Source organism: Medicago truncatula, chromosome 8, assembly GCF_003473485.1.
Source record: "Medicago truncatula cultivar Jemalong A17 chromosome 8, MtrunA17r5.0-ANR, whole genome shotgun sequence".
Lineage (NCBI taxonomy): Eukaryota > Viridiplantae > Streptophyta > Magnoliopsida > Fabales > Fabaceae > Medicago > Medicago truncatula.
The window spans coordinates 36,956,611-36,969,655 of NC_053049.1; the positions used below are offsets into that span (position 1 = coordinate 36,956,611).

The 13,045-nt window shown below is 34.5% G+C and overlaps 2 protein-coding genes across 4 annotated transcripts; one reads left to right on the top strand and one right to left on the bottom strand.

Moving 5' to 3' along the window:
• The first annotated feature begins 348 nt into the window (after positions 1 to 348).
• LOC120577403 (uncharacterized) lies at positions 349 to 2,624 on the top strand. Its single transcript, XM_039828715.1, has 4 exons — positions 349 to 1,119; positions 1,381 to 1,723; positions 1,906 to 1,987; positions 2,222 to 2,624. Exons 1-4 carry the CDS (start codon positions 432 to 434, stop codon positions 2,420 to 2,422), a joined length of 1,314 nt encoding a protein of 437 aa, XP_039684649.1. The 5' UTR covers positions 349 to 431; the 3' UTR covers positions 2,423 to 2,624.
• Positions 2,625 to 3,523: 899 nt separating this feature from the next.
• Positions 3,524 to 10,014, bottom strand: LOC120577404 (RNA-binding protein Musashi homolog 2). Of its 3 annotated transcripts, none has more exons than XM_039828716.1 (14): positions 9,862 to 10,014; positions 9,533 to 9,679; positions 9,338 to 9,427; positions 8,825 to 8,890; positions 8,666 to 8,731; positions 8,460 to 8,545; positions 8,267 to 8,312; positions 8,001 to 8,055; positions 7,315 to 7,391; positions 5,511 to 5,652; positions 5,301 to 5,428; positions 5,122 to 5,226; positions 4,525 to 4,692; positions 3,527 to 3,818 (listed from the first exon to the last, which is right to left on the bottom strand). In XM_039828716.1, exons 2-14 carry the CDS (start codon positions 9,551 to 9,553, stop codon positions 3,750 to 3,752), a joined length of 1,119 nt encoding a protein of 372 aa, XP_039684650.1. In that variant the 5' UTR covers positions 9,554 to 9,679; positions 9,862 to 10,014; the 3' UTR covers positions 3,527 to 3,749. The 3 variants fall into 3 exon arrangements, with proteins under 3 accessions (XP_039684652.1, XP_039684650.1, XP_039684651.1); XM_039828717.1 differs by having other exon boundaries at positions 9,533 to 9,768; positions 9,862 to 10,010; XM_039828718.1 differs by having other exon boundaries at positions 3,524 to 3,815; positions 9,533 to 9,999.
• Between the last annotated feature and the right edge of the window lie 3,031 nt (positions 10,015 to 13,045).

Here is a 13,045-nt window from a genome sequence, read left to right on the forward strand (position 1 = left end):
TTTTTGAGACTCATATTAAAGTAAAATTAATATTTTCAGTAATAAAATGATGTGTGTTATTACTAATATCTCTCTTTAAGTAAAGAAACAACTAACATAGAGTGTACTAGTAGCTCGATTTGTGAGTTAAGAGACATTGAAATCTTTTTTTTTTTTTTTAAACTGAATATTCTTCGTGCACGATTATAAAAACTAATCTTTCGTAGGATTTAAATGAATGACAAACTCTCTCAAGAGTTTTAACGTTACTGCATTCCAAAGGTTGGATTTTAAAAATGAGTTCTCGGGTTGGATCTATTAAATAACCGAATCATTAATTATTAACATTTGTCTATAAAAAAAATAAAAAATAAATAAAACAAAAGTAGATAGGGGCAAAACATGTTGAGCATTCCTCTTTAGTACTGAAATTACTATGGCTTTGTAACAAAATGGAATTCTCTAACTCACTCAGTATCATCAAGAAGGACTCTTCTTCATCTGCTTCTGTTTCAGCTTCAGTTTCCTCTCAGAATATGGGTTCTTTCCCAAGTCCAGGAGCACCATATTACAGGGACAGAACAAGAAGATATGAGAACAACAAAGGATGGAGCTCAGAGAGAGTATCAAAGCATACAAACGGCAACAGTAGCAGAAGACACACCATGTCTGGTTTAACACCATTCAGTGGTGGAAGAACAATGCCTTCAAAATGGGATGAAGCTGAGAGATGGATTTGTAGTCCAGTTTCAGCATCATATGCTGATAGTAGAAGAACTTCACATACTCAACAACAACAGCTTCAACAACGTAGACCTAAGTCAATTAGTGGTCCAATTGTTCCTCCTCCTGGAGTGGCTTTCTACTCAAACTATTCACCTTCTGTTCAACAACTTAGACAAGGTTTTGTTGTGAGGAACTTAATGGTTAGTTCACCTTTTTCAACTGGTGTTTTAGCACCTGTTGCTGTTTCTGTTCACCATTATGATGATGATGACCCACATGGTACGGTTTATGGTTATGACATTGATCATGGAATGCAATATTCTAATTCTGTGCTCAACCAGAGTGGTGTAAGGGATTCATCAATGTCCACTGAACCTGATTTGCTATGTGACCCTTCATCTCCAACCTCTCAAGGTAATTATAATATTGTACCTTGATTTTGCAGGCATCCACCAAAAGTAAATTACACATATATTTACTAGTTGACATCTATACACTATTGCAGATCACAAAAAATAGCAGCCATTATTTGACAGTATTTTATACTAATCGCGAATCGTGAAACAATGGTGATTTGTTCAAATTGTTCTACGCCACGGCACCGCTATATGACAGCATTGTCTGAGATCCAACAATCTTACATGTTTAAAATTATTCTGTTATTTTAATTTACAGATGAGGAACATGATGGAATGAATAATGAGGAAACTGAGATGTCTCTAGTTCCAAGATGTGATAAAGGTACTCAAATGAGCCCTACAGAAACAGAGAATGATGCACATTCATCTCCAAAATCTTCTGCCACTTCAGCCATAGATCAAGAATATTGTCATTATCCTAAACTAGAAGTCAGAGATGTGGAGGTTGACAGTCAAGCTACTGTTACCAGGGGATCCAAGAGACATGTGGCCAGATTGACCAAAAGTCACTCACTGCATAGAACAGAAATGAGAGAGAATGGTGTTGATGCCCCAGTTTCATGTTGGGATATTGAAGAGTCAACCTTGGACACTTCCAAGTATGTCTTGTAAATGCTAAATATCATATTTTCTTAAACTCTTTTGAAGTTTGGAGTCTGTAAATAAAATTTACTATGTTTTCAGTTCATTATATCATCATTAGCAAGATATCAAAACATCACCCACATAATGTGATTGTTTTACTTATCCATTCATCCATAAGCTTCTTTCTTTGTCGCAGGTTACAGAGAGAGGAAGCCAAAATCATTGCTTGGGAGAATTTGCAGAAAGCAAAAGCCGAAGCTGCGGTACGAAAACTCGAGGTACTTCTTTTCATTACAACTGGTCTACTTAACTTCTAATATCAAGTATGTCTAGAGTCTAGAATTAGATGCAAATGTGTATTCATATTATCTTGATTAAAAGTAAGATCTATGCTTATTGAAGAAGGTTTCACCCTTATTGATCAAAAGTGCAATTAAGCCTAAATGTATATAACCACAGCAGGGGCACTAGTAAATTTGTAATCTTTCTGACCATGATAATGTATGACACAGATGAAATTGGAGAAGAAGAGATCCTCAACAATGGATAAGATTGTTAAAAAACTGAGAAGGGCACAGTTGAAAGCAGAAAGTATGAGAAGCATAACACCTGTACAACAGGAGCATCAAGCATCCAAGATTTGCAAAGTATTTTCATTCCCCAAGTATCCCCAGATAAGGTCTCTAAGCAGCTGCTTCAGCGGCCATTCATAGTGATTGATCCCATGTACATGCCCTGAAGTCATAGGTTTTGACCAGGTTAAAAAAGAACATTCTGCATCGTCTTAATGCCCTTTGATGCAGTTGGCATGGCATGTGTTAGAAAGCTCAACACTACATCATTCTTTGTACCTAGTTATGTGTTTTATGTATATATAAAAACAGTGATTTATGTCGACGAACATTCTTCTTTAAATATTTCTATATATTGTCATAGTTGTCAAATGCGGCCGCGCCGCCCGCTTCGCACCGCGATAGCGGAATTTTTGGGTTCTCCGCGTCCGTCCGCGACAGCGCGTGTCAGTTGTGCATAGCGGCCAAATGCGGCCGCTTTTATCCGGTGCGGTGCGGTTCTGGTGCGGTCAGATGCGCCGCTCCACATATAGAAACAAAAATACGTTTTTGCTCCAACATTTTAAAACCGTTTTAAGGGCTTTTTTGTCATTTTTTGAAACCCTAGAATTTTCTGCATTATAACTGCTACGCCTCTTTCTATTCCTCTCTACCCTAGCAGCGCCTCTTTCTCTTCTCTTCTGAGATCGAAAAAGAAAGTGCAGAGTAACAGAGAGACATCAAATCTCTTCTTCTTCCTTGAGCCTACAGAGTACAAAGTACAGATTTATGGTATTTTATTTCAAATTATGAATGCATCAGATTTTTTATTAAATTTAAGGTATTTTAGTATTTCTATCTCAACAGTATAGTATTTTTAGTATAAAATACATAGGTGTCCGCGCCAGTGTAAAGCGCCCGTTACACGCCCGCACCCCGCTATGCGTCAAATTTTGGGGTGGCCGCGCCGCATTTCCGCATTGACAACTATGTATTGTTCTCTTCATGGATAAACATGTTTTTGGAAACGTTCAAGTGCTCACAACCTGTTGATCGAGACATATTACACAAGTCTAGCAGCAGGTGTTTTGACAATGTCCTGCCATGGAAGATAGTAGGGGAAGTGTATCTCTCGCCACCGCCAGCGAGTTTTCTTTGGAAATAACGTACTTAAAAATGTTACACAAGGTCTTAAGGTGCGTCACTAACCACAATACTAGTTCGAGTAAAAATAGGAACATGCTAAACTGGCAAAAACAAAACTTGCAAGAGGATAGACCAAAAAAATCTTATAAACCAGTGAAAGAATACAAGATTCAAGTTCAATGGTACAAAAAAAATTATCTGGTTTACAATGTATAAACTAAAATCCAACACTTTGTGCTGATAATACTTAAAAGCATTCTTAATAGAAGACCTTCACAGCAGTTCCTGGCACCCAAGTAGCATTTGGAATGCAATGCGGCCAACAAAACCATGCTCTGCTCTCCTAGTATGGTCTATACCTCCAATCTGTTGTTCTTGATGGTCTTCTACTAGCAACTCCATAACCCAACTGCTAAATAAATAAACAGCAACTAAAGTAAGAATAATAACCAAAAGCAAGAAGCATGCGACTAGATTCGGTATTCCATTTTATTGTCCATTCATTTTACATGCAAGGGACACACTACAAAATAATATATCATCCATCTTTTTCATAATGATAAAAAAAAAAAAAAAAAAACACAAGCACTTCAGTTCACTTGCAAGATGAGTACGACGGAAAACAACACATATTAAGGATCTAGTAGATTCCAAAGAAAGATAAAATGGGTAAATTCTAGAGAAATTACCTAATTTACCATTTCTTTTCCGTATTAGTTATAAAACCATTCATGTGTATTATAAGTATATTTCTCAATTTGAATTTCTGCTATTTAATTGTATTTCTTCTCCTGCTTCTGTTAGCAAAATGGAACTTTGGCTAACAGGTTAGCGGACTGGGCCTATAACCAACTATACTTTAGTGTGTTAGGATTAACTTATTGTTGCTTAGTAATCAGATTCTGTCAGTGACAGAATCTAACAGTTAAGTATAACTATCAACTTGATATATAAATACTGTACTATATATAATCAGTTTGTAAGCCAAGTCTTCAGATTTCAGAAAGTACAAATTTAAGACTCTTTCAAATCTCTCCAGTTTTCTTCAGCTTACTGTCAATTTCTCACAAGCTCTCAGCAATGCAAATAATGATAATCAATATATAGTCCATACTCACATCATCGAAGTCCAGGCTATTGTACATTCTCCCATAAGACCTCACAGGACTTTCATCAAAATAAGGCCTCACTGGACCGCCATATCCCCTGAAAGAATCCATGCTATTCAACATAGTATTCCCACTGGGACCTGCTTCATCAAGAGGTGCGGCTGAATCTATGGCAACCTACAGGAGCATGATTCACAGAAATAAAGTCATTTATAAATCCAAGATTGACACATACAATTACACTTGGAATATATGGTAAGTCAAGTTTCAGAACAAGGAATTTACGCAGCCTTAAACAAATGTGCATACACAATAAACATAATCATCTTTGCAGACCATCTGGACATTTTTCGACATGTTATGTCAAAAGAAATTTGCGCTGTCAGGAATCATGTAGGTCTACTGTACATGTCTGTTGTGATTATTAAGTGCAATCACTGAACACTGATGTAATTTCAAGAAGATCACTGCAAGCAGTAAGGAGGGGGGAGGTTGTTGAATCTTAAGTACATCCACTTATTTCAATGCCATTTCCAAACGAGGAAATGTAGATTCAATTCAAGTAGGGTCATGATGCAAAGTAACAGAAAATCCAAATCAAAGTACCTCCTGTCCACAAATCTCATGAGGTCTTCGAGAGACACGATCTGCAACACCGCTGTCCGCAAAAGTCACAAAACCAAAACCTCTATGACCAGGTCTCTTGACATCCTAGATCAAAATAGAGAGATGGGTTAGCCAGCTTTCAACAGTTGAATATGTTTTATTTGACATCTTAATCTTACCCTAGGAATATAAACATCTAAGATATGGCCAAATCTTCCAAAATACAGGCGAAGATCTTCAGTGGTTGCCTCCGGGGGAAGACGACCAACAAAAATCTTTTTGCTTATCCCACGGGCAGGTTCTCCCCCTAATTGACAGTTTAAAGCAGTCAGTATGTAGCTACTTAAGAATTAATAATTTTAATTTAATATCAGTGTTTCCATGCTTACTTCCATAAATAGAACTTGGACGATCATACATAGTTGGAGCGCCAAGTGCTGCATATCTAGTTGATGCAGGAATATAAGTACTATATGCACTATATCCTAATTGTGGTGTTCTGGTTCTGCCAATTGGCTTGAAATCATCTTCCTGCCAAAATGGAATACAGCTTATTAACAAAAGTAAAAAGAAAAGGCATGTATAACTATAATCAGGTATCTTTCCATCACCAAACAAAGACTTATGCATGAAAATGAAAACTGGTGGTGTGAAACGGGTAGTATTGATATTTTCTACAACAAGTTAAATAGAATGCCGGGTGCGTGTTGACGCCGTATTGAGAACATCTTGGATTTTTTTTTTTTAAAGAAAAGTCTGATACTGCTCCAACGTGTATCGACAGCATATTGAAGCATGTCTAGTATGACACAGGAGGGAAAATAAAGTACCACCAGTGCATCATAGATAATCAACAATGAAGAAATATAATACAATGTTTTCAAATAAGATAAAACATGACAATAAAATGAATGAAGATATTTACAAGTGAAGAAGTAATAGGTAAAGACCAAAGACTAAATTACAGATTAGTAAATGTATAAGCAAATACAGATAATAATGAAGCTAAACAAATATTCCGGTTTGGTTTGCCTTTCATACTTTCATTATTCAGATATTTTAAAGATTTTTTGTTGACTCAAGATATTTTGAAGATAGAATTAAAAACTTGCTTCATTTCACTCCGCTCGAATTGGAGGTGAAAAAAGCGGGATATTGGATGGAATGAATCCATTTTATCATGTTCCATTTCATCCTATTTTAGACAACCTAAACTATAGAACATCAAATAATTAATAGTTCAATTCCAATTCACTCTATTTCATCATTTTCCATCAATCTCATAAACATTAAATGTCCATGATTCAATCCAATAGATATTAAACAGTTAACTCATAACTTATTAAAGGAGATAACAGTAAAATAAATAAAGCATTTCCTAAAAAGCCAGGCTAATAAACAGATAATGATATCTCTGACAGATATCTAGTTTGAGACATAACTAGACAGATCAAGATATTCATACCAATGACAAAACCATAAAAGGGGATACGCCAAATGTATGCCCAGAGTAAAAAGGGAAGCTGCACCAGTTATAAAATACAAACTATACAATTGACTCTTCTTATGGGGTAGCACTTGGGTGACATAGAGTTGGGTGACATTGGTGACATTGGCCAATCACAATGTCCCAATGCTTGTGAAAGAGAGAGAAACATAAGCATTGTGGCATTGTGATTGGTCAATGTCACCAATGTCACCCAACTCTATGTCACCCAAGTATTTTCCCTTCTTATGCTATAGTGTTTACATCTCCCTCAGTATTTATTTGCACACCATGGTGACTAGTTCTTCGACTTCATCTCATCAAGATAACATCTTAATTTTTCAAAACTTCGACTTCTTGATTTTCAAATATGATCTCCCAAGGAGAGTATCAATATCCTCCCCCAAATCTTTCCTTAATTTTAACTTAAATATTCTTATCCTTTTTAAAAACCCGGCCTGTCTATCGATGAGGTATCATTTTTCTATTTTCTTTTTCTCTTAATATCTATCAATCTATTGTTCTGAACTATTGGGTCAAGTATCTTTATACTGTGATCATAAAGCCATACTTTTATGAACGATGCATGGCTACAAACAGATTATCATTCAATAGAATATGCAATGAAAATACACCAGGAGAAAACATTACTAAGGAATTTTTTACAAAACTGTTCTTTAGTAAAAAGAATAAGCTCTAAAAATCACCTTAGGTGTTGCTCGATCAACCACCACATCAGAACCCCCCAGTTCATGGGTTTCTTTCATCAAGTTCTCCACAGAATCTGCAACGCAAATATCATCCTTACAGGCTAACAGATATTGATACATCGTATGTCTTTTTCCATTTGATTTCAAAATTAATGTCATGAACCAGGGGAAAAAGCAAAATATGAAAAACAAAACAAATGACTTCTAAAATTCTTCTATAATCAGGAAAGCCATCCCAGAAACTTTTAGTAAATAGACAAATTTATATATTGAAGGTCAGAAAAGAAGTTATATATGAAATATAAATATTTCAAATGCAGAGTGAAATCAAACTACTGATCCTTATGAACAATACAGTAAACTTTAACCAAGTACCTCATAATTACAATTCGAAAAGCCAACAACATGTCCCATAAAATAAATATAAGTTCAATATTCAACATAAACAAAGATAGTAAGATGCATGTTTCTGTGTAAAAATCAATTTCAAGTCCAGTGAAAACTGTGGCTGGAATGTTAATGATACACCCTCTGCCAATGATTATCGCGATACTAGTTAACTAATACTAATTAATTATCTACGATTCTAAATTAAATTAAATTTGAGGATAATTAAGATATGATAAATCCATAAGTTAAAATATGCAGATAATTGTACCACAGACAAATAGTGACGGCCAAACCTGCAGTTGCGAAAGTGATAAAACCAATTCCTCGATGTGTTTTTGATCCACGATCCTGTTGGAAATAAATGATAAAATGTCTAGAATAAAAAATAAACGTCAACTAAATAAACATATTATATATATGCATAATAATGCAGTGTAATCGTATAACTGAGTGACAACTGCAATTGACAATATGTTATGTGTATACATGAACAGCCTGCATAAAACATACCAACCATATTTTAACTTTAGATGTTTGACCATCAAAGTGAGGAAAGTACCTTTGGCATATATAAATCTGTTATATCACCGTATTTCTCAAAATGACTGCAAAGGAAAAAAAGAGAAAAAAAACATGTTAAAATAATGCTTCCATTTCAACGGAATCGGAGATTCTATATGAGAGTATGAGACTACGTCCCCAAAGAAGAAACACTACAAACTATTTTAATGAAGATATCACACTCGATATACCTCCTAAAAGTTTCTTCTGTTACTGATGGAGCAATCCTGGCCACAAAGATTCTGGTAACCTTTTTGACTGGTGCCCTCATCTCCTCCTTCAATTTACAAGGAAAGCATGTTAAGAATCAGACCATACCTCGTATAACTTAAAAGCAGACCAGCATGAGCTAGACTAGTAGTAAATAATCACGGCTTTAAATTTTATTCGTTAAAACCTTTGGTGTGGCCACTTTGACTTCCAGCGTCCTGTCACCAAGACTGTGTTCACTGGATAGCACATTCTGCATTTAGAAGTCATACAACTTGTAATTAAGCATATTCAAGCTACCTTCTCATTTACTAGATATGCATGTTTTTGTGTGAAGAACAGTTACCTTAGCATCATCCACCGATGCGAATGTCACATATCCAAAACCGCGAGATCGGCCAGTTGACCGTTCCTAAAATACAAACATAAATAAATTAAAATATGCCACCAGCAAACTCAAAATTTAAAAGCAAACAGGCAACTTAGCATTATAGAGTAATCACTTTGATAAGGCAATTACATTTTATATTCCACATAAAATGTTATAAAGAAAATAAAATCAGCTCATTTTGATTCTTTTTCTATTATTTCTCACTTCCATCTTTTCTCTGTTTGTGTAGCACCAAGAAACATGAATAAGCATGTCCCATTTTATCTCCAAACTCTGTAGAAACCCTTGAATAATGGAGCATAATAATCCAGTGCCAATACTCAACGAATTAGGGTTTGTGATAGAAATACTTAAAAACAACTAAGTGTTATCACACTAAGTGGTGTCGGCTACATTGATCAAGTTACACCATAATGTTCTATCACAAATACTTTACAATAACAGAAAAAGAAAAAAGCAGTATCTAACCTTCATAACAATACAATCTTCTAGCTCACCAAATTTGCTCATATATTCTTTCAATCCATCAGTATCAACATGCCATGGGATACCCAAAACCTAATATACAATTTTCATGAACATAATAAGTTAAATTTCAATTTTTTAACATTGATCATATAAAAGAATAAGAAAAATAAACAAAATTTAACATTGATCACTAACCACAAGCTTTCGTTGCTCCATTAAAATCTTCAATAAGGCTCAAATAAACGAAAAACCCTAAAAATTGAAAAAAAAAATAGGAAAAGGGAAAAATCTCTCGAATTCTTCTCTCTTTCTCTCTAAATCCCTCCTCCTCACACTCGCTCCCTGCACACAACAAAATCTCTCGAATCATTGTCGCCATTATCATCGTTTACGAGATGAAATTTCAGCTTTTGAAGGGGCTTCAAATTCAACTGCGTATTTTCAATTGCAACTCAAAGAAGAAAATTAAATCGAGAAAAAATATAATAATTGAGATGAAATTGATGGATTATGCACTCACTCACCTTGTTTGATATTGAATTGGGGAAAATCAAAACCCTAAATCGCAGATAATCACGCTCGCTGTTTCATGTCTCATATCTCACGCTCATAGCTTTTGTGCATAATAAAACATACACTTCGGTTTAGCTATGAACCGGGTGCTAAACGAACCGCTTAATAAACCCGAATGCTTAAACGATATTTATTCATTCAATCAAATTGATATAGTACATATATATAATACAAGTATAAAGTCGTTAAAAAAAATTGAATTAATATATGAACAAACTCACAATATACAAGTTGATAGTTAAAAAAAAACAATATCCATGTTAATAATAATAACATAGAATGACATATTGTGTATACAAATATTGTTATATTCAATTATCTTCAATACACTCTTTCAAAAACAAAAAAAAACCACTATCTCCAATACACATCATTTATAATTATTATAGTTGTATGTGAGGAAATATCAAATACAACCAGAAATTATGACCTTACTTAAACAAGATCGAGGATAATATTGCTCTTTGCTTGATTTCTAAGAAGACACATATGCCTGATGGATGAATTATAATCGTGTGATCAGAGTGTGATTAACAGTTAGGATGATCTCCATGTTGCGTGCGTCATCCTTGGTTGTAGATGATTGTTTTCAGCTAATGCGGCTGACCAGGATGGCCACATTAGGAATTTCGTATGACTTTCAGTTTGGTGTTAGGGTTTCAGGTGGTGCAGAAGCCATATTGCACAATGCCAACAGGGTGTTGAGTCAGCAACACGGAGATGGTTCTTTGGTTGTGATCACAAAAGATTTCTCAAATGCTTTCAACTTGCTAGACATGTTTGCACTGTTGCGCAAGGTGAGGGTGAGATGTTTATCTATTTCTATATAGGTTGAGTTTCTATATGGTCAGGCAGCAACGTTATACCTTAGGGTGTGTTTGTTTCAAGTTATAATTGTTGATTCCCGGGAATAAAATGATAGGAATGTATATGCCTATGTTTGTTACAAGTTTATTAAATTTTATTCCCGGGTATAAAATGTTCCTGGGAATAGAAAAAATTTCCCAAGGAAAAGGGTGGGAATAAAGTTCCCATGGAGATGGGAATAAATTCATAAATAGTTTACCTATTATAATCCCTATTTTTATGGTTCCTAGGAATATTATAAAGCTAACCAAACATATTTTTCCTAAATTCCTTGGAATAAAATTCCCATCTTTATATTCCAAGGAATGTTATTCCTAGGAATAAATTTGGTAAACTTGAAACAAACACACCCTTAGGGATGTACATATTATGTCAACCACTGAAGTGCAGCATAGAGATCCATTGGGTCCGCTCCCTTTTGCTCTTGTGTTACACCATCTTCTTCATCAAATCAGAGATAGGTACAAGCTCCATCTTCATGCTTGGTATCTTGATGATGAGACTAGTGTACGAGATTTAGATGAGGTGGCTAAAGCATTAACCATTATTCAAGGGTTCAGATCAACATTGGGCCTTGAACTGCATATTCGAAAGACTGAGGGGTTGTTCCCTTCAGACATTGGGAGGTCGTCTTTAAGGTGAAATTGCTCAGATGGGTTTTTTCAAGATGGATGTTTTATTGAGGGGTTGGTCATGAAGAGAACTTCCAGGGACTTTAAGTCAATGGATCTTCTTCCATAGTTAAAAGATCCTCAGAGTGAGCTTCTTTTACTTTAATCATGCATTAGTATTGCCAAACTTTAATTTGTCTCAAGGATGTGTCAACATATTCACATGGAGGAGTTGCAACGGGAGGTTGAAAACATTGTGGTTAGTAGAGGTCCTTTCTTTTGGGACTTTCAAGGAAGGTTGGCTTATTTACTTATTAGGGTTGGTAGGTTGGATTTGTACTCGGAAGTAAAGGCTTCCTCGTACGCTTTTGTGGCTTCCAAGACCATATCTTAGAAAAATGTTCAAACATGAGAAAGTATGTTTTGACAATCAACATGCTTTTATATCATTTGTATTTGACACTTTTCGGTTTCTAGCACCAGATGTTGTTGACCTTCTACTTATAATTCAAAAGGTCATACATAACAATATTTTGTATCCTAGATCCATCGTGTTTACTGTGATTAATTTTGCCATTCAAAAAAGTTTAATGGTACAGCTTGTTACTCCCTTAGCGTAATTTTTTGTACATATATTTATATATTATCAAACGATAATAAACTAACAAAAGAAAAATACTAACCAACAAACTCACTGGCACATATGCACTAGGTGCCCAAACATGTCTACAACCTAGTAAATTTGGTATTTTTTGTTAAGCTAGATTTTATCATACTGAATTTGTTATTAACCAAGTGAACTAGATTTTTGAAAAGAAAAAAAAAACTATTACTAGTTTAAGATTTTTTATTTTTAAAGAACTTTAAGATTTAAATTGACATCTTAAAAAAAGATTTAAATTGAAATAAAATAATTTAATGATTGATATATTTACTCTAGCAATATTTGGTTGTGTAAAAATGAAAGATAAAAAAAAATATTTTAAACTTTGTTGAATCTTTATTGGAGGAACTTGAAAGGAAGAAAAGACCGTATAAAATAATGGGTTAATAGTGCTTTACCCCCTTGTAATATAGGTCATTTTTGGTTTTTCATCCTGTAAAATTTTTTGTTTGGTTTTCGTCCTTGCAATTTGTAGATTTTTTGGTTTTGGACCTTCATGGCAAATTTCCCCCCTGTAATTTGAGAAAATTTTAGTTTACCCCCTGTGATTTGAGCAAAATTCGGTTTACCCTCTGTTAATTTGAGCAAATTTTGGTTTAGCCCCCTGCCATTTCGTCGATTTTGTATTGTCAAAATTCATAAAGGTCCAAAACTAGAAATCTTCAAATTACAAGGACGAAAACCCAACAAAAAATCTTACAGGGTGAAAAACAAAAAATGACCTATATTACAAGGGAGTAAAACATTATTAACCCTAAAATAATTTCTAGAAAATAAAAATGTCAAACGTAAAATTACACACTTTTTATTTGAATTTCTGAAGAATCTAAAATGAAACTCTACTAACATACAACAGAAAAAAAAAAAATTGGAATTAAGACATATCTTCTGTCATATTACGCTTCTTTAAAGATGTTGAGACTCATCCAAACTTTCCAATATCCGACTTTAATAGTGTAAGTTTTTGAAAGAGATGTTAGACTTTGGGGATCA